Source organism: Aricia agestis, chromosome 9 (assembly GCF_905147365.1).
Source record: "Aricia agestis chromosome 9, ilAriAges1.1, whole genome shotgun sequence".
Classification (NCBI taxonomy): Eukaryota; Metazoa; Arthropoda; class Insecta; order Lepidoptera; family Lycaenidae; genus Aricia; species Aricia agestis.
Window position 1 is genome coordinate 5,749,836 of NC_056414.1, and position 20,452 is coordinate 5,770,287.

Here is a 20,452-nt window from a genome sequence, read left to right on the forward strand (position 1 = left end):
TGCCCAAGTGTGTGCGCAGTACACAAGAGCACTATCTATTCCTTTACTCTCATAACCCAGTGGGACGGAAGACCGACACGATCGTCGAGGCGAAGGACCGACTTTTTACATGCCCATCCGACGCATGGATCATCTTACTTGTCAGACAATCAGGTGATGAGCCTGCATTGTCCTAACTAAACTTGGAAATAACATGTTTCCAACGCGGGAATCGAACCCACGACCTCCGAGTCAAGAGTCGCGCTCTAAACCACGGAGGCGTTCGCAATATGGAATATTACGCAAAGGTCGGAGCAGAGGGCGTTACTAGCACATACAGACAATAATCCGACCAAAATCCGACATGTCGCACACGTCATGTCAAAATATTGACAGAAACATTGTCAAACGTCAAACAAAACTTTGTCAATCATGGTCATAAAGTTAATATACCTAGCGGAATAGAGAAACAAAGGCCTGAGCAAGAGAGATGTCACTATCAGTAACACTGCGTGGTAAAAAGAGACGTGTGATACATGACAGCAGCACTCTTTTTTTGACGTCCAGTCGGCACGTGCCGCACGTTGACAATTTAATCTCATAGAAATCATGTTCAATCATGCTTGTGTAAGTGTATACGTACACATATTTTACACATAGATGAAACCAATTTCGGTTTCGTTTGACAGCTCGAGATTGTTGCTCTATTCCACTAGGTATATTAACTTTATGATCATGGTCCACCGTAGAGTAGCTGCTGGTAGCTGCATTATACGATGTTTTGTAGTTTAAATTAAGAACACGAAGGGCTAGTGAAAAGCAATCGAGTTAAATCTCTGAAGTTAAAAATATCCCATCTTAAGTAAGCCAGTCTAAGAAGAAGAGGGCTGCTATAAGTTCGACGTGGGTCTGCTCGAGTTACTTCTAATCAGACAAATTGATGTTACATTATTTGATATTGGAAGGTTAATTTTAAATACAATTACAGTCACATAAATGAGACTGTGATTGTATTTAAAATTATTTACAGCAAGAATCAGAAGAAATAATGTTACTTTTATGTTAAAGATAATATGATTATCGAGATTCGAGATGGCCTTTAGCTAAAATAATAGTGCTCTATATATATTATATTATTACTTATAATTAATATACTGAGTGTGAGTTTTTCACGATGACAAATTGTAGGTCATAGAATCAGTTACAATTATTGTGGCTACAAGATTCGTTCAGATTACTAATCATAGTTTACGTCTACATAGAGAAAAGCTGTCACTGCTTGATAAAGTTCAGACCTGACCAAATAAAGGTGGTGACCAATATAAGGAGGCTCCAACGTTTCCTTGGATTTATTCCGTGATCGTAAACAAAAGCGAAAGTAGTTTTTCGTTGATAAAGCATTAGAAAGTAAGAAAACCTGTACCGGAATCGGGGTCAGCCGATACCGAATAGGGACGCGAGCTCAGTGCGTGCGAGATTCTTCCTTCCGAACATCAAGAACCAGAGCTAGCCAACATGTTTTCTTTGTCGCTTCTTTAGGCCGGCCGCATACGCATTACATTGTAAACACGTTTTCCGTATGCAATTTCCTAACTCGTTTTCCGTATTCGAAATTCCGAATCCATTGAATCAGTAGTAATAGTGTATCGCACACGTTCGCTTTTTTACGAACGTCCAACGGAACGCGCGTACGTTTCCAACTGTAGTTCTACGCAGTTTATTTCAATGCATTTTTTAAAGTGTACAATTGGTCATTAAAAAAGTATGGAAAATCACATCCCAAAAAATAAATAATTCTGGTTCAAAGTCAGTGCCGTAAATAGCCTTTTTTGCGCCCTGTGCGAGCCTCTATATAACTGCACCTTTGTTTTTTAACCGACTTCCAAAAAGGAGGAGGTTATATATGTTCGGCTGTGGATATTTTTTTACTACATTGGGAAACATCTCTGGGGCGCAGCGGGAACTTATCGGGAGCAATTCGAAAAATAAGGACCTGTCTGGTCTGGCCATTCTTGCGCCCCCCAGAGTCTACGCCCTGTGCCTGGGCACCGGTGGCACCGCCCTATTTACGGCACTGTTCAAAGTGTGCGCGTATAATTACAGTGATGTCTAATGAGTAATGAGTACAGTCAAAGTACAGTGAGCAGCGCAGCTGAGCGTTTTGGCGGTTTTCATATTTTAAAAGCATAACACTGTACCTACCTCTCACTGTGGTGTAACTATAGAGAGGCAGGTAGGGTTCCCAACCCTCCCGGATTGCCCGGGAGACTCCGGTAATACTGCTTAACCTCCCGTCCTCCCGGATAACGATAATTCAAAATCTAATAATTATTGCATAATATATTGACTTAGTGAAAAATTGTAAAATAAGTTGGACTGGACAATCATATTAGTTTCAGTTCGGCAGATTTTGTATGCTTGTCATACACCTCCCCCCTCCCCCCACAATTCTCCCGAGTTGGTTGTCTCTCGAGAGTTGGCAATTCTAGTGGCGGGGCTGGCAAAGGCTAAATTCCCTGGGCATCCAACCTAAAAGGGCCCCGGTTCAAGAGGCTGTGAGGTCAGAAGTTTTTTTATACATTGTTTTATTATTAACGTGACGATTTTTACTGATAGGGCCCCATCAATTTGCCACGGGCCCCGGACTTTATATTTGCGCCACTGACTCCTCAGCAACCAACACAGTCGATGAATCAGAATAATAAATCTATATATAAACACTACCAAAGAGTACCTACTTCCTATGTGTTATAAAACCTCCAATGATTTGAACATCATTATAGGCCCACAGAATCATGTGATTAGGGCTTCCCATTTTTTAATCTTTTTTAACATGTTTTATTAGCATGAGCTGTATGTATGTAAGGGAATCTTTGAGCACGATTTCAACCTATCTCCAGTTGTCTAATTAAGAGCTATAATGCAATAAATTGTTAAAATTTAAAAAAGACCATGTTTTTTTTAAACTACAATAATAATTTTATTTAATATTCAGGTTAGTACAGATGGGATACCCTTCTCATCAAGTTCTTTTGAAGCCTAGTACTAAGCTACAGTAATTTTATATTTTGTAGATCTCAAAGTGTATCTGTATGTATGACTTATCCACCCCTGAATTGTTAGAAGTATGTTATAAATAGAGATGTATGAACTCAATTTAGCATGAACCAGCAAGAACACACATTGACCTAGAACAGTGGTCGTCAGACATCACACTTTACTGGCCAAGGGCCGCACATGACATTGTGAGTGCCAGCCAGGGCTTGGAAACTGGTATTTTTTTGAACCGGTTTGATGAATTTACCCACAAAACATTTTGAAAAAGGTTTCGTTACTCTAAACCAGTTTTTTAAAATATGGGCATTTTTAATTAACCGGTTATAATTTTCATGGAAATAATTTGCGACCCATATTCATAGAATGTGTGTAATAGTTGACCATACTCGCAAATGCTCAGTCTGTTCACAGTGAACAGAGCGACGCACACATAATATAGATCTCACCATAAACCTGTTTATTTAGGTTCCAAGTATAATAATATGACAAACCCTTAAAATACCAGATAATGTTGAACCGGTTTCAAACCAGAAGGAGCCAGCACCGGGCTGCAGGGTATGAGAAATTTAGATTAAACTCATACCCTGCAGCCTGGGTTTTTTTTAATGAAATAAGGGGGCAAACGAGTCACCTGATGGAAAGCAACTTCCATCGCCCATGGACTCTCGCAGCATTAGAAGAGCTGCAGGTGTGTTGCCGGCCTTTTAAGAGGGAATAGGGTAAAAGGGGAGGGTAGGGAAGGGAAGGGAATAGGGGTGGGTAGGGAAGGGAATAGGGTAGAGGATTGGGCCTCCAGTAAACTCACTCACTCGGCGAAACACAGCGCAAGCACTGTTTCACGCTGGTTTTCTGTGAGAATGTGGTGTTTCTCCGGTCGAGCCGGCCCATTCGTGCCGAACCATGGCTCTCCCACATATGCCGAAGCATGGCTCTTCCACGTATTTTAATATTATGAATTATCACTAATTCTACTACATAAAGAATTTACTCTTTCTTACAATATTTTATGGATCATTTTTACAGCCATTAAAAAAGTAAACAAGTAATTTCTGTTCCAAACATTGCAATATTCACAACATTGTGATCAATTTCAAACTACCTAAGTAAATATCATTGATCAGCTTATAAACTGTTTATCAAGCAAGTTTGTAGGCATTTACTGATTAGAATGCTAAAAAATGATTATGCAGTGCAACAGTACTGCTGTTAGGTTGTAGGGGACGAAAGACGAATTGTAGTACGCACTTACAAAATCGTAACGTGTTTTATGAAGTTCAACTGTTAATTTTTTCACTTTACATATTATAAACCAAAGGAATTTTCGTTCAGCACTAAGAATATGTACGGTATAATATATTAGAGACATGTATAGTATTTTTCGACGTGTTTATAGTATACGAAAGTATGAATAAATTATTGTAAATACATACCTCTTCCAGAACATTGATGGTTTGGCGACATTGTGGCATACGCGACACAAAGGTAGAAGTGATTGGTGAATTGTAGTCTTCTCGAGTTTCGTCGATAAATTCACCAATACCAATAAGACCCGGCATGATGACCGAAATCCAAATACAACACCGATACTAAGTCTTGCGAATCACATTCGTTTTGCGAACAATCAAAATTGATTTAACTGAAACCGTATTTCACTTTCATGTGTCACACAAATCACTATTACGCTGCGAACACATTACAGATATTACACTAAAACTTTGATTGAGCATGCAAGAAGACACTATTCACAACATAAAAACTGTAACACCAATTTTCACATCGTATTATACGGACATCCGAGAACAAACTTAAAATTTATTGACATTTGATACATTTGACAGTAGGTACCTAGTGCAGAGTGCTTTATTAATGTCAGTGTCAAACTTCTACTTCTTTTACCATAGACTGTCTCTTTTTTTCTCATTATGGCACTTCGGCTATACAAGCATGGCCAGTGTCAAGTATTATAAATGGCAGAAAAAATATATTTTTGCATACAATTTTCATAAATTTCAGCATCGTTTCTTTATATCGTCAGGTCAAAAGTCTAGTCAAAGTCGAAGTAAAAAGTCAATACAGTCAAGGAGTCATGTTGGTCGATTCAGTAAAGTGGTAAGCGCTTTACTGAAACTTTCGATGGAATTTGGAGGGAACACAAAATAGCTCGTTTCTGGATATTGCATCACTTTCCTACACTTATGCACGATAACGAATATCTAATGGTTAATATCAGTACCAATATTACACATTAAAAACCCCACTAGCACAATTTTAGGAAAATAATACAAAAACACAACATCACTCTTTCACATTCCCGACAAAACTCCATAGACTGTCATATGGCGGCTCTCGACATAGGCGAACGCGTTGGCCGACGTCTAAATACCTACGGCCAACGCGCGAACGCCCGTTCTACACATTGGGCCAACGCGTCTGCAGACGCGTTGGCCAACGCGTTCGCCTATGTCGAGAGCCGCCATCATAAACTAGAGAAACTGACAGTAAACCATAAACAATATATTTAGTCTATGTTTTCAATATGACTGAACTGTCACGAGGTGGGTAAAATCGTGAAATTTTACTATTTTTATTAATTCTAGCGTTATAATTCGAATTTTCTTTATATGTCATCAGATGACTTTATTTGTCTACACAATAATAATAGAAATGTGATTTCGAACGTTAGCAAATCATCAATAATACCTATCTGTTCCATAGAAAGCTTACTCTATCATAATAATTCATAACAATTATTTTCGTTTTAGAGATTGGTGAAGTGTGGTTTAGATTATTTGATCATCGCCCATTTCTTAAAGGAGAAATCAAATTTATGTTAAAAGAGTTTGAGGTACGTAGACATTGGAATCTGTGGAAAAAAAATAGACAATAATAATGACTCATAATAAGCTAATATTCTTCACTTATTTACAGGAAAAACGGGGCGACCGTGAAGTAGAGAACCTTTTTAATGTTATTGAGAGCTTAACAGACATAAAAGATACACAAATAGATAGAATTGTAAAGAGTTCAGCTGCATTGCCGGTATTGGGTGAGAAATTGGGACAGACATTACAGTTATCCAACCAAGTAGAAAAGGATTATCTTGAAATTCAAAAGGTAATGTAATTTACGTTATGAATAATTATAATAATTAATAATAGTTTTGTAACAATAACTATATTAAAGTATGAAATAGTTGTAGCAGTAATTAAAAAAGTTAATAGTAATTCTACAGGATTTTGAAAAAAAGCGAGCAGAGAGAAAATTAAAGAGAGATCAAGAATGGACGCAGTTTATTGATGATATGAATTTTAAATGCCAAAGAATTGATAATACTTTTGAAGAAAAAGAGGAGGAACTCAAAGACCTATATGCGGATCTTAACCATAAGTTGAACATTGCAGATAAATAAAAATAGTATCAAATATGGATTTAAAAGGGTCACTTGTTGATACCAATCTTAGAATTTATGTTTCGAAAAAGGCTATAGAATTTTTGAAGACTCTTCCAAACAGTGTGGAATTACCTGAAAATATTATAAAAGTTTTAGAGGATGAATCGTCCGATAATGTGAAGTATAAACCTCTAAATAGTAGCCCCAATGCTGTACAAATTAGTAACAAAGACATTGAAAACTTAGACAAAATTCAAAATGAATTTGCAAATAAAACATGTAACAAAGAGACAACAGAAGCAAGCAAAGACAAAAATGATAGTGAAAATGAGAATGACACTATAGTAGACAGCAATGATGAAAAGTGCAAAGGGAACTATTTACTCACTTCTGATTTGGACTGGCTGTACTCTTACATGAAAAAGAAGCGAGATAATGGTGATAAAATTCCTTATTTACATGAACTTCTAGAAGGTTCTCACATTGAAATGCCAGAGAATGAAATTATCAAGAGAAATCCAGATCTAGAGGCTAGATGTGTAAAACTGAGGGCGCAACAGGAGGCACGAGAGTACAGAAAAATGACCAAAGGAGTGGATAATGTTAGGATGAGGTTCCCAGAAGATAGTATTTCCTATCAGTGTAAGTATAAATGTAAATAATATTATATCATTCAGTTTTGAGTTTAATTTTAAATAACTAAAATTATATTCTATTCTATTTTTAATATTTATTTCATGATGTTGCAATTTTTATATCTCAAATGGATTATAATATTTCGATCCACTGTTATTGCATGCATTAAATAATAAAAATTAAACTGCAATTTGCTGTCTTAGTAGGCCAATATACTTACCAATACTTTGATAAGCTAAGAGTACCTTCACATTAAGTCGCCAGTAGTGCGGCAGCAGCGTGACTTCTGTACTAAAGAAGAAGAAGTCACGCTGCTGCCGCAATACTGGCGACTTAATGTGAAGGCACTCTTAAAAAGCCCTTTGGCAGACAAAAGCAGCAACATGGCTTAAGTTTTTCTTTTAATAAGGCAAAGTTGTTGGTAATGTTTTTTTTTTCAGTAAAACAAGTAAATCGCCAGCTGATTGCTATTGGACAGTTCATTATTTCCATATTCGCTGGCTTCCTATTTGGCTTCAAAGGTGTGGAATGGATGGTGGGGAACTTAGATTTTGGTTTCCGATTACTATTGGGCGTAATGTGCGCTCTAGTGATCGCCCTTGCGGAAATTTATTTCCTGGCCAAAAAACTGAATGAAGAATTGAACATTCCAGAAACTGTGCAATTGGGTGGGCCTGTCAAGCTTTCAAATGAGAACAACACGAAGGCACATTTAGACTAGTTTTTTATTTTGTAAGTATGTAGTTAAATACATAATGGCTAGTATACTATATGAAAATTGTCCTAGTGGTTCAGGCTCTAAATGGTGACTGGACCACCACAATCAATCATGCATTGACGAGAATTATGTTGACTCACAGTCGACACACTTAACATCTTGTGTGACTAGAAAAGCATGTTATTTGTAACCGCTTACTTTTTTCTGTTGTTACTGTGGTCAAATATGTAAGTACTTACATAATTATTTTCTAGTAGTGTATAAAACAGTTACAGATGTTTTCCTTTTTATATTGTTTGAATTTTATGGATAAGTTATTAAAATAAACATTAATTAATGCATTGCTTTGTTTTATTAACCCGGCTGCCAGGTTGGGTCATAATGACCCGTGATGTTTTTAAATGCGTGTAATTTAAAGAAAATAATAGTGTAACGTTGCCACGCTTCTCAGTAGCTGGAGTTAGAGCCCTGCCCCCCTTGTTTCTTATGTCAGCTTAGACGGTGTGTGTCTAGACTGGAAGATAAACGTGGCCAAACATACAAAAGGGTAAATATGACCCAACTATGCATTCCATGATGCCATTTCGTGCCAGTGAAGTTGAGTTAATTAATTATTTCATTTATTTATTTGTACTGACAGGTGAAAAAACGTACTCATTACGTTATTTTTGGTTTGATCTTATAAATAACCACTTGAGGGCTCTTACATGGATGTAGTTCATCTATAGACTTGCGATTACAGAAGAAACCATAGATAAAGTATGAAGAAACATTAGAAGAGCACCTTGTCAAAGTTTTTGGTGTTTGTAAACGATGCCAGATAATACAGTCTGTCAAAAAAGTCATGAAATTAAAAAGTGGCAACATCGTAGTGTCATCCCTTTTTTCTGAGATTGATTTGAAAGGGATGACACTACGATGTTGCCACTTTTTAATTTCATGACTTTTTTGACAGACTGTATTTCCCACTAAAAAAGACAGGAATACTACCCATTCCTCTAAAGATGAAAAGATTTCATCTGCCCTAAACATGGCATTTATAGGGACCGTGCAGAAACTATAGAGAGCGTCGTAATTCGACAGCAGCGACACGATGCGAGTAAAAGAAGTAACTTGTGAGTGACTTTGGCTTCGCATTCTCTTTGACCCCGGCTAGTTTATAAGTGTTTTTTATATGTTTTAGACTATAAAATGATTTAATATCTTAAAAACTTTTGATGAAACTTGCAGAAGTCTCCCAAGTTAAACAATACCTAGTACATTAAAAAATATTTTATATTATATATATAATGTGAACACAAACATAAAAACTTATACACTTTTGAAATTTTGCACATTTGTTCAGAATTCAGATGCTGATTAACATTATAAATCTAATAGGCCGAATCGCAGTATCACAGTACATTTGTGATTCGCGTGATAGGTACTAGAATTATGATAATACTGATGCGTGTAGGTAATCTGCACCAATCGCGATTCGCGATTCGCGCGCTTCGCGGTGCTTGGAAAAGATTATTGGACTTTGGCAGAAAAATAGTGAGTCGTAAACAATATTAAAAGGAAAAAAAAAAAAAAAGAAATTGACATTGACGTTTACAATATGACTGTAATTTTTCAACATGTTTTTCGCTGAGTTGCGAACCAAAATATTTATTCGTTGACTGTGTATTTCATCATATATTTTACTTCTCCAACGTTCGTCGTGAGTCATAGTATTTTTGTGTTTGTATAAAAGCAAGCCGGTTTGAACATAAAACTATTAGTCGAGTTTTTGTCTTACGTGCAAGAACCTGTGTGAGGATTACCTCTTGATACCTATTCGTTTCTTTGTTTCTGTTATCATTTCAATCAATTGAGGTAAGATTTCACTGTAAGTGAATATTTTATCATGTAAACTATATTAACAATTAAATTTTACTCAAATGGAACGGTATTTTATTGTAATAAATACAACGTCATGTGTTTTTTAGTGAAAGGTATTATTGATTTGCGTCGCAGTTAAATATATGGTTAAAATGGCTACATTTGATATGCAAATGGCCGGTGCACTTTAGACTGCAATATTGTGAAATAAAGTACATATAACTTATTGATTTTAGGTCTACCATATTGTAACAGCTTCTTCATTTTATTGGAAATTGGTTAGAAATGGCTGAGGTATTGCCTATGAAGATTTATACGACTTGGAGAGAGGATGAAAAACCTGAAATACGAAGATGTGAGGTTGATATGCGAAACAAACTAAAATTTGTCCATGTTTCTGAGATACTTTATGGCCTCTATCCCAAGCTGCAGCATAAGGTTTTCAGTGTTTATTGGAAAGGTACCTAAGATGTTTTATAATTTTAACTAGCAAATTTTCCTCAAATACTAGTTTTGATTGTTGGTTTATTTACAACAATGTATCTTATAAGTGTTTTTATTTATTACACCAAAAGGAGACAAAAAAGATTTTGATTGTTTGTTATGATAAAACTAGCTGACCCGGCAAACATTGTTTTGCCATATAAATTATTTCTAGTATCAATATAAAAAGTAGATAAAAACCTATTCTCAGACCTACTAATGTACATTCAACATTTAATTAAAATCGGTTTAGGTGTTTTGGAGGAGTTCGCACACAAACACTGTGAGACAAGAATTTTATATATGAGATAGATTCTGAAAGACGAAGATTCAGTGAAATGTTAATGTTTCCAGGATTTTTTTTTTCATGTGCAAAACATCTAGTCTAGTTAGTTATAAAAATACCAATAATGATGTACTTCTTGCGAAACTTTTAGATTCCGAAGGAGATGACATCCTGATTTCTTCTGACCATGAACTGGATATAGCAGTTGCTGAAATGGGTCGTTCTCAACTGTTGAAGCTGTATGTTCATTGTAAGGATGATCAGCCGAAAGACGAAGTTCTGAACATCACTGTGACTGCAGCAGCGGATACGGCTTGTGGAAGTAAGCATTACAGTTCTATTCCTTCTGTTTAATAGTTAAAATCTCATTCATGTTCTTAATGGTTATAATTAGACATCGGATTATATGCATTTGCATACATGCATATGTAAATGCATATAATGGCACTTTTTAGGCAATAGTGCATTTTTCGTTGATAGTGCATATTTCGGTAGTTTTATGCCCTCATAGTCTCCAAACTAGCTATCATGACACACACTGAGGCCACAAAACAGAGGTACAATAGATCAAAACACTTAAAATATGTGGCTCCATCCCCATTTAAAGAATGCAATACACCCGATAGGTAAAATATCTTTCTAGAAACAAAATTTTTCTTTGTAGTTAGCAACATTAGTAAAAATTTTTAATAAAGTAGTTACCTATTTATTAAAATTCTATGGGCATTAAGATTGCAATCGGAAAATGTTGGTAGAAAATTATTATTGGTGTAAAATATGAAAAATCCTGGATTTGGTGAAATTATAAAAATTTACGCTTTTATTAATGGCACCACCGGAAAGCTCTTCAAAAAAAATTATAAATTTTAATAATAAGTGACTTTTGATTGTGCATATTTTGTGCATATTTTGGCCATTTATCTTGCATACTTGCATGCATATTTCGGCACTTTGATCGTGCATATAATCCGATGTCTAATTATAATCAAACTAAGACATTTGTGGGTTGCCTCAAGACATGACTTTAAGCCATTAAGCTTAAGATGTGACTGCCTTTGGAGGATCTATATGGCTGCAGATGGTTTTGACTCCTCACATCCAATAGGAAAGATGCGATATTTTTATTTTTGTGTTTATTTTAAAGAACTCCATGTAGAATAAACCACAAGTAAATAAAAAAATTAAAGCACTGGAATTTACTACAAAAAAATGCCGTTTAAAACAGTCAATTTAAATTTTGGTGCCAAAACGGATCTATAGTCTGTATGACGTCACTACTGTCCTGCCCCGCGTTCCATTTAGCGTTAAAAACGATCAAAATGCTCAAAATAGGAGGCATTTTTAGCGTTTTGATCGTTTTTAAGGCTAAATGGAATGCGGGGATAGCAGGTGTGACATCACCGAACGCTGATTAGTGTTTTGAAATCTGTTCCGTTTCAAGTTACTTTTAATTCGTAATTTTTGCAAAAAACAGTATTTTATAAAATGTTAACCTTGCAGTGGTTATTTTATATTTTTTTAACATTTTAATAGCAAAATTTTCATAAATATTTGCATGTTCCCTATTATAATCCTTTGTTAAAAAATTGTATGAGCTACCAAAGCATGCTGCAGCGGACCCATCACAATATACTTTGGAACATGACGTGTCTTGTCACTCTACTGTGCCTAGTGGGGTTTTACCTTTACACTTTAGTTGGGGTTGGCAAAATCAAAATATATCGTAAAAGACCCCAAGCCCTATTGCAATTGGAAATTAGGCACCTGGCAACACTCTAGCGTAATTTTGTGAGTCATGAGTCATGACTCATGACTCATGATTAGTACGAAAAATAATTTACGCGACTGAAATTCTGATACTCACGACTTATGAAATTATGGTCGTGTGGATTCACCCTAAATATAAAATAAGTAAGATATGTATGTCCGATGAATCAGCTACCTTGAATTTTGTGGTAATTAGTAGACGGCGGAAGGCTATAATCGATGCTTCTGCCGTTCCGCGCCGCCGCCGTACCACTCACCACATTGAATTCAAGGCTAATACATCTGGTTTATAATAATTAATAACATTTTCCACATGTATTATTTTTCACGTTATTATACTTGCAATGTGCAGTAACTGCTCGTTACATTATTGTATTCTTTAAAAAAACATCTTCTCAATATTATAAATTTGCTCTTTTAGTGCTGCTACTATCACAGTAAACTCTAATAGGGGACACATACAAACCCTAAAGTTTTATATCACACCCTGTATAAATTCCAAAATTGACATTCACTACTTAAGTGACCTGTTACAAGGATTATTTTCTCTGTTATTATAGGCGGTGCTCAGCAGGGTACAGTCATCTGTGACGGCTGCGAGGATCATATTACAGGTTTTCGTTACAAATGTATAGTTTGTGACGATTATGATCTATGTGGAAGATGTGAATTGGCAGGAGTACATGCTAAACATTGCATGATTCGTGTCTCAATGCCTGATATGCAGGTAAATAATTAAATATATTAGTGTAGAGGTCTTAGTTTTAACATAAAATAAAATACAAGTTTCTTAATTTTCAAGTCCAGTTTACACCTTGAAAGTATTTTTTATGGATTTAACTAATTTGAATAAAACTAGGAAAAATTCCAACTCTCACAATAGACATTTATTTTTCAGAAAGAGAATATCAGGGCTGCCATTAAGAATTTGCGAACAATTTTGAAAGCCCTGCATACTGAGGCTTATCGTAGGGCTCGTGAGAACCGCGATAAGAGCTGCGAGAGGAGGCACAGGGCCTCGGCGGACTATCACAGGTAGTAATGGGAATTAATGCTATTTCATGAACATGCTAATTTTCATGCTACGTGCTAATGCTATTTGCTAAAATCGCAGCATAGTGAGGTTGGATCACGCCGCTCGCGTCGAGTATTATTTCGTATAAAAATAGCAAGTACAACAGCAATTAGCACCGCGGTGCGTAACCGCGCGGATATGATTTTTTTAATAATCGCAGACTATTGCTGCGGACGATAATATTAGCAATCGTATTTTTAGCATGTTCGATGAATTTAATTATTGCTAAATAGCATTAGCATAATTTATTGCTAGTCCATTAGCAATTAATTATGCTAATGCTATTTTCACTAACACTGATTGCAGGCGTCATGGGGAGCGCGGGCACAGGAAGCAGCGAGGCAGCTGGTTCGATACCTTCACAACATACATGAACGAGTTCGCCAACCTAGCTGGAGACGTTCAGACCGATCCCGAACCTAAGAAAGAAGAGAATAATGAAACTCCTGCTGCCGAAACCGCTTCACCAAAACCTGAAACTGAGCAAGCGACTCCGCAACGAAATCCGGATGTGGTTAAGGAAATTGACGCTATGAGAGAATACATGAAGAAGATGTTCCAGTTGAGAGCTGAGCGTGGGGCTGACTTCGCTGAACTCTTCAAGGGACTTAACATCGAGTCAGAAACAACCGCTGAAGAGACAGATAATCGCGAGGCAAAGGAAAAATCTACTGAGAGGGCTGACGGTTGGACTGTTATTGACTCTGAAAATGGTAAGATTAAAGTAAAGATATTTTGGCAATACCTAGCATGAAGAAGCTACTAGACAAAAACACTTTCGAATATTATTTTGTTATTTGGGTTATTTGTATGAATTTTAGCTATTCAATGTTGTAGATTTTTGTAAACACACACACATTGACAGATACATCAAACTTATAACTTAAAGGTGATCGCACATTTGTCCGCACCGTACGCGCCGCATTGCTTACAACGAATTCTGGGATGCAGAGCGTACAGCGCGTACGCGGTATGGTGTGGACATAATATGTGCGATCACCTTTAAACAGAGGGGTTTTTTCGTCGCATGTTAATTTTTTTTATTGTTTCTATTTAAAACAACAGATGGCGCTATGCCGGCTGAAATCTCTCGTCCCGCAGGCTCGGACACATCCGACGAGGGTCGTCCGAGATACGTTCAGTCTATCTACCCTCCATTGAATGTGTCCACTGCAGGTAGTTGTTTTGCATTTAACTTAAATGTGATGTGTAAAAATTCATACAAAAAAATCATACAAAAGCGATGGGTTGATTTCAAATTATGTGACAAGGGAAAAACCGAGGGTTGCAACTTGAAATTTAATTATTTTGAAAGTATTTTACGCATAGTACACGTTCATGCCCTAAACGGACCTAACTTAATATTCATTGTGTGTGTAAATTATCATTCATTACTCATTATTTTTAATATATAGTTTTGAATCCAAAAGAACCGAAGGAGCGCATCATACCTGTGGAGATATCCGAGCCTGGTCCATCTAACGTCGGCAAAGAGATGCCGAAGCCCAGCGCACCGAAAGCCCCAGAACCGGCTAAACCGGAACCCAAGCCGGAACCGACGAGGCAACCTCATCCAGGTATAAACGAAATCCCCCTAAGACCATAAAGTTAATATACCTAGTAGAATAGAGAAACAATCCCGAGCTGTCAAACGAAACCAAAATTGAATTACATCTGTGTGTACAAATCTGTGCGTGCAAATGATGTTCCTACATACATTTTTCGTAGAGCTCAAATTGTCAACGCGCAACGTGCCGATAAGTGCAGACTGACTGTCAAAACAAATGGAAAAAAAAAGGTTCTGCTGTCATGTATCACACGTCTCTTTACCACGTAGTGTTACTGATAGTGACATCTCGCTTGCTCAGCTCTTCGTTTCTCTATTCCGCTACGTATATTAACTTTATGCCTAAGTGTTTAAACACACTAGGCTGAATTACGCCGGCGTAAATTCCGCCGCAAATGTCAAAGTGTCAAAACACACTAGGCTGAATTACGCCGGCGTAATTTCCGCCGCAAATGTCCAACGCATACAAAACGCGTCGTAATAGTGGTCACCCCTCGTACTCGGCCCGTATTTTGTATGCAATTTAAACGCGGCGTAAACGCGGCGGAATTTACGCCGGCGTAATTCAGCATACAAATACGCGACGGAATAGTGTGTCGTCTCTCGCGTTCCGCCCGCATTTTGTATGAGTTTGAAACGCGGCGGAATTTACGCCGACGTAATTCAGCCTAGTGTGTTTAGACACTATGTCTCAACTCACATTGGCAGAGTCGAAGCGCTTTCATGTTTTCATAACAGAAGTTTGTACCTAATATGACGCATCGCGTCGCTTCGACTTTTTCGCCAGTGCGAGTTGAGCCTGTAGGCTCGACCTCTGCCTGTCCAGATGAGGCGTTTTACGCGCGAAGTCCATACGCATTTCAATTTTTATTGCATCCAGATACCGCATTTTACGCGCGTTACTACGCTGGGAGGGATCAAAGTTCCGTATCGAAGTTATCACGCTCCATACGTCCACTCGCAACGGACTCGCCCGTAGTACTGGACCTTGGACGCTGCAATGGCACCCAAGTATCTCGACAGTCGACTCGCGCGTTAAACGGGCGAGTCACGCGTTTCCACGAGCGAGTAAGGAAACGCGCGTAGGCATCTGGACGGGATATATAAATTATGTAGCTCTAGTATCTCGGGTACACGCGTACCTGGACAGGCTCTACAGGTTAGGCGGCACTACGCGTAACTACAGTGGAGGGACGCGATACTTTACGGTCGCATATTCTTTGTATAAAATCGTATGAGCTAAGCCGCACTATGCGTCAGTCGGCAGCGTCAGTACAGTATGAAGTGTCGCGTCGCTCCGTTGCAGCGTAGACTCTCACCTTTGAGATACAGATACATATCAACTCGGCAGGGCCGGTTTTAGCACTACCAGCGGGGCTAAAATGGTCACATAGCAATTCCTCTTAATCAATTCAGCAAATAAATTGTCAAAACTGTCAAACTGACAAATGTCAAATTAGTACGAATTACTAAAGTGCGACAAGGCTTTAAAGCCTTGTGAGCTGTAGACATGAATTGCAAGCAGACTTGCATTTTGCGATTTTTAAAAAGTGAATCATAATATTATGATTCTCCAAAGCGACCATTTTAGCCCCGCAGCGCCCTGGGCGAGATTTCTTCGGCGCCCAGGGCTGATAGTGCTGAAAAAATTTGGCGCCCCTTTTGTTTGCCTTCAGCGCCTCTTTATATCCGGCGCCCTGGGCGGTCGCCCCCTCCCCCTAACGCCGCTACTGAAACTCGGAAGGACATCCTATCCATAACGATCGATCCGTTTTATATTCTAAGGTACGATACCTTACGATTAGGTGTTGCAATAGTTCCATACAAATACTGAATGTCACGAGGCGATACGGTTACGATCCCTTTCCGAGTTTATACGTGTGCTGTGATCTTAACTTATAAAAATAGTTATATTAAGTATAATGGGTATTCTACACAATGATTTGTCTTTGTCCTATAAGCGACTTATCAAATGTAACGTACAAGGACAATTATTGTATAGCTTGTATACGTCAGCAATCTTTCATTTCTCTATGCCCAAGGGGAATAGGGAAGATGCAGCTTTTAAAATTATGGCTTTAATTAATTTCATGTAAAAAATTCACTTGTGTGTTCCAAAAATTGAAATGCATTTAAATAATGCAGAATTTTATGGTTTCAAATTGGCTGTTTTTTTGAAAGAGAAATCAAAAACGAACGAACGAGCAAAAATTAATATTGTTTGTGATGGAAATATTCTCTTTTTTCTTTTATGTTCTTCATACATTTTAGTCGCAAAATAATGTTATAACTTATAAAGGTATTTTATATGCATCTTTCCCCATTGAAAATTGGCTTTAACTGTCTGATAATCTGTGGTTTTATTCCATTGTCATTACAGTTCCCGAGGTCGAAGCCAGTTTACAACACATAGCTAAGGGATTCAATAACTTAGGTATTTACTGTGATTTTCCAAAACACCTCCCCAAGGGAACGAATACCAAAGAAACCTAACCTAATTAATATTTCAGCATGATAGTAGGGACCATCCACATATTATGGATATTTTAAACATATCACGTTTTTCTTAATTCTTTTAACATGACGTATACTTTGGTATGACTGGGGGGATAATATGTGGATGGTCTTTTTAAGGGCGTTCGCTGCGTTGAGCATGTGCCCGGCGCGGCCGCCCGCGCCGTGCGCCCGCCTGACAATCAGCGCATTTGTCACGTCTAGATTGTTGACCCGTCGCCCGCGGGGCGGGCACCGCTGCACGCGCCGCGTGCGATGGCTGACCCGCTCAAGGCAGCGCTGCTCTATGGGATGACATGAAACAAGCACGCCTCGCGGGTGGCCGCGCCGGGCGCACGCTTAACGCAGCAAATGCCCTTATATTCCAATTACTAATATTCTCAAACTGGATTATGAGTCCTCCTTTAGGCCCAATTTCTCTAACGTCTGTTAGTGTTAACAGCTTATTAAAATGTCATCTCTTCTCTGTCATTCATATGAAAAACGAAAGAGGTATAGCATGGTACGAATTCGAGCATTAACTTTAACAGTCGTTGGTGAAATTGGACCTTGGTGTTGAAATTAGCCGTATAAGGGCCCTTCCACACGACGTATTTTTTGCGCACTGACGGCGCGCGCTTTTGATGCGCTCGTCTTCTGCGCGTTTTCATCGCGTTTCTTCAGATATGAAGTTTAAAACGTGTCGGCTTCCTTGCGTTTGCTGAGCGTTCAACTTGCGTTTGTATCGATACAAACGAGCGTAAAAAAACGTCGTGTGGAAGGGACCTAACACTAAACATGTCCAATATCCAGTATCTGATGCCAGTCGATTCTTCCGAATAACCCATCAGACACTTAACGGTACATTGTGAAACAGGCACTAAGTTTAGAGCTCATACATTAGTGTATTTCAGAAAAATAATTATATTTTTTTATTCCAGTGCCCCAAATCGAAGCTGCCATTCAGCAGATGATGTCCATGGGTTTCACCAACGAAGGAGGTTGGCTGACTCAGCTACTGGAGAGCAAGCAAGGGGACATTGCCGCTGTGTTGGATCTTTTGACCCCTGCCAACACTAAGAAGTAGTTTTCTAGATCTAGTGCACAGGTGCACACTAATAAATTACTATATATCGGCCTAATATACATTGAAAAATAGATGACATAATATAGCTTTATGCTATGATGGGGCGTTTATAAAAAATATTTCAATTTGACTTGCATGTGGAATTAGTATAAATTGCAACATAAAGGGAGATTGCAGACGACACACTTTTTGTGTGAACGAGTCTGCGGCGCCCATACAGTCGGCATGCCGATGTGCCATGCCATGCCGACTGTATGGGCGCCGCAGACGAAGTGGATTCCAAAATGTAGATTTCATTATGTCCTATCCATTATAATGCTTTAAAAATGTTTCATGACAAAAAACGCCTTTATGTTTTATTAGTGGGTACCTAGAGACAATAATAATCATGTTAAGATTACTTTAGTATTAGTAAATGATTATAAAAAAGAAAAAATATATATTTTGAAGTAGGTATGTACTACGTCCATTATAATTCTATAATCTTCATAATATGTTGGTGTCGGTTATTATTTTATTAGTATAAAATAAACAATTTTAAATGTATGTTTCTATTTTTCTTTACAACAACCGAGTCTTTAGGCTGGTTTCAGAGCTACGCCGGCAACACGCGTTTGACTGGCGGATCACTAAGGGTCTATACAGACGGACCGCATTTCAACTGCAATCCAACCGCAAATTGCAGTTCAAGTGCAGTTTGAATGCAGTTGATAATGGTTTGCAGTTCTATTGCAGTCGTGTCAACTGCATTCAAACTGCACTTGAACTGCAATTTGCGGTTGGATTGCAGTTCGTCTGTATAGACCCTTAGAAACTAGTTTTAGTATCGCGCGTTTCATTGCAGTATATAAATGAAATAATTGCTTATTTTGTGGACGCAACAGACGTCTCTGCATATAAAACCAGCCTAAGTGTAAACACACTAGGCCGAAAAAATGCGGCCAAAGTTCGGCCTGCAATGTATTTTTTAAATTACCGATGACACAACATGCCGAAATTGCATCGTATTAGGCGCTTTGCAGACGACGGGGCGGGGCGGGCCGGTCAATTTCGCCGCGAACGATAGCACAAAGGGAGTCCTATATTACCAACGCACACGGTAGGCAAAAAGACCGCGCTGCAGGTGCCCGGCGGGCACTGGCGGAGCATGTCTGCGGCTGCCCGCCGTGGATCACACAAATCAGTTTACATGCAGTAACGCAGACGGCGTGTGCCGCAGACATCGACGGACGTTGGTACGCAGCGAAAGTTACCGGCCCCTCCCCGCCCCGTCGTCTGCAAAGCGCCTTATATTGTATGCGTTTGCCATCGCTGACGTAATCATGCCGAAGTGAAGGTGTGTGGATGGAAAAGTCAAAAGCAGAAATTTTGACTTGGGAACTTTGTTTGGACTATTATTTGAAGATAAACATACTGGCTTTTGCTGACGTAATCATGCCTAACTTCGGCCGCGTAACTTCGGCATGGTGTGTTTAGACACTTGGCTCGACCCGCACGCGTTTCGCCAGCGCTGGCTGACGCACGAATCACGAACGTGTCTAACGTACTTACGAAACACTGCTTATGCAAGCGCGCGCCTGGACAAAGGCTTCAGACCACAAAATCAGCTAGGAGCGGCGGAGGCGCGTGACAATCTATATATTTATATGGATTAGCCGTCTAGTACTTACGCCGCGCCGTTTGCCGCTAGAGGGCTAATATCTATATAAATCTATACATTCCTCGCGCCGCCGCCGCGCCGCTCCCGCCCCGCTGATTTTAAGACTGAAGCCTGCAACCAGCCTAATAAGTAATAACCTATCAGACATTCGAGCGGTCAGTCACACAGGAGGAATTCTGACGCGCTCAGCGCGACTAAAATGGTCGCTTTGGAGAATCATATATTGAATCATAATATGATTCATTTTTAAACTCCACTTTGCGTGCAATTCATATAGTGATTCGCTTCGATTAATGATTGGTCGCAGCGCGCGAGAGACCAATCATTGATGTAAGCGAATCACTATATGAATTGCACGCAAAGTGGAGTTTAAAAGTGATTCGCTTCGAT

The 20,452-nt window shown here is 38.6% G+C and overlaps 4 protein-coding genes across 10 annotated transcripts in view; 3 read left to right on the top strand and 1 right to left on the bottom strand.

Moving 5' to 3' along the window:
• LOC121730784 (arfGAP with SH3 domain, ANK repeat and PH domain-containing protein) overlaps nucleotides 1–4,828 on the bottom strand; it is a 73,976-nt gene extending 69,148 nt beyond the window's left edge. For both annotated transcript variants that reach the window (XM_042119984.1, XM_042119983.1), the window contains exon 1: nucleotides 4,467–4,828. In XM_042119984.1, the coding sequence (XP_041975918.1) occupies nucleotides 4,467–4,592 (126 nt within the window). In that variant the 5' untranslated portion in view covers nucleotides 4,593–4,828. The remainder of the gene's footprint in view (nucleotides 1–4,466) is intronic.
• Nucleotides 4,829–5,560: 732 nt separating this feature from the next.
• LOC121730788 (biogenesis of lysosome-related organelles complex 1 subunit 5) lies at nucleotides 5,561–6,445 on the top strand. Of its 2 annotated transcripts, none has more exons than XM_042119992.1 (4): nucleotides 5,561–5,591; nucleotides 5,799–5,881; nucleotides 5,965–6,150; nucleotides 6,269–6,445. In XM_042119992.1, exons 1-4 carry the CDS (start codon nucleotides 5,573–5,575, stop codon nucleotides 6,443–6,445), a joined length of 465 nt encoding a protein of 154 aa, XP_041975926.1. In that variant the 5' UTR covers nucleotides 5,561–5,572. The 2 variants fall into 2 exon arrangements, with proteins under 2 accessions (XP_041975926.1, XP_041975927.1); XM_042119993.1 differs by lacking the exon at nucleotides 5,561–5,591 and adding an exon at nucleotides 5,632–5,714.
• Nucleotides 6,446–6,459: 14 nt separating this feature from the next.
• Nucleotides 6,460–8,122, top strand: LOC121730787. The gene is made up of 2 exons (XM_042119991.1): nucleotides 6,460–7,069; nucleotides 7,504–8,122. The coding sequence occupies exons 1-2, from the start codon at nucleotides 6,460–6,462 to the stop codon at nucleotides 7,782–7,784; spliced, it is 891 nt and encodes a 296-aa protein (XP_041975925.1). The 3' UTR covers nucleotides 7,785–8,122.
• A 1,293-nt stretch (nucleotides 8,123–9,415) lies between these two features.
• Nucleotides 9,416–18,586, top strand: LOC121730785 (sequestosome-1-like). Of its 5 annotated transcripts, none has more exons than XM_042119986.1 (10): nucleotides 9,416–9,651; nucleotides 9,881–10,104; nucleotides 10,565–10,735; nucleotides 12,741–12,907; nucleotides 13,079–13,215; nucleotides 13,562–13,968; nucleotides 14,321–14,431; nucleotides 14,671–14,832; nucleotides 17,203–17,256; nucleotides 18,257–18,586. In XM_042119986.1, the coding sequence occupies exons 2-10, from the start codon at nucleotides 9,930–9,932 to the stop codon at nucleotides 18,400–18,402; spliced, it is 1,530 nt and encodes a 509-aa protein (XP_041975920.1). In that variant the 5' UTR covers nucleotides 9,416–9,651; nucleotides 9,881–9,929; the 3' UTR covers nucleotides 18,403–18,586. The 5 variants fall into 5 exon arrangements, with proteins under 5 accessions (XP_041975920.1, XP_041975919.1, XP_041975921.1 ...); XM_042119985.1 differs by having other exon boundaries at nucleotides 9,416–9,638; XM_042119987.1 differs by having other exon boundaries at nucleotides 9,416–9,638; nucleotides 14,686–14,832.
• The last annotated feature ends 1,866 nt before the right edge of the window (nucleotides 18,587–20,452 follow it).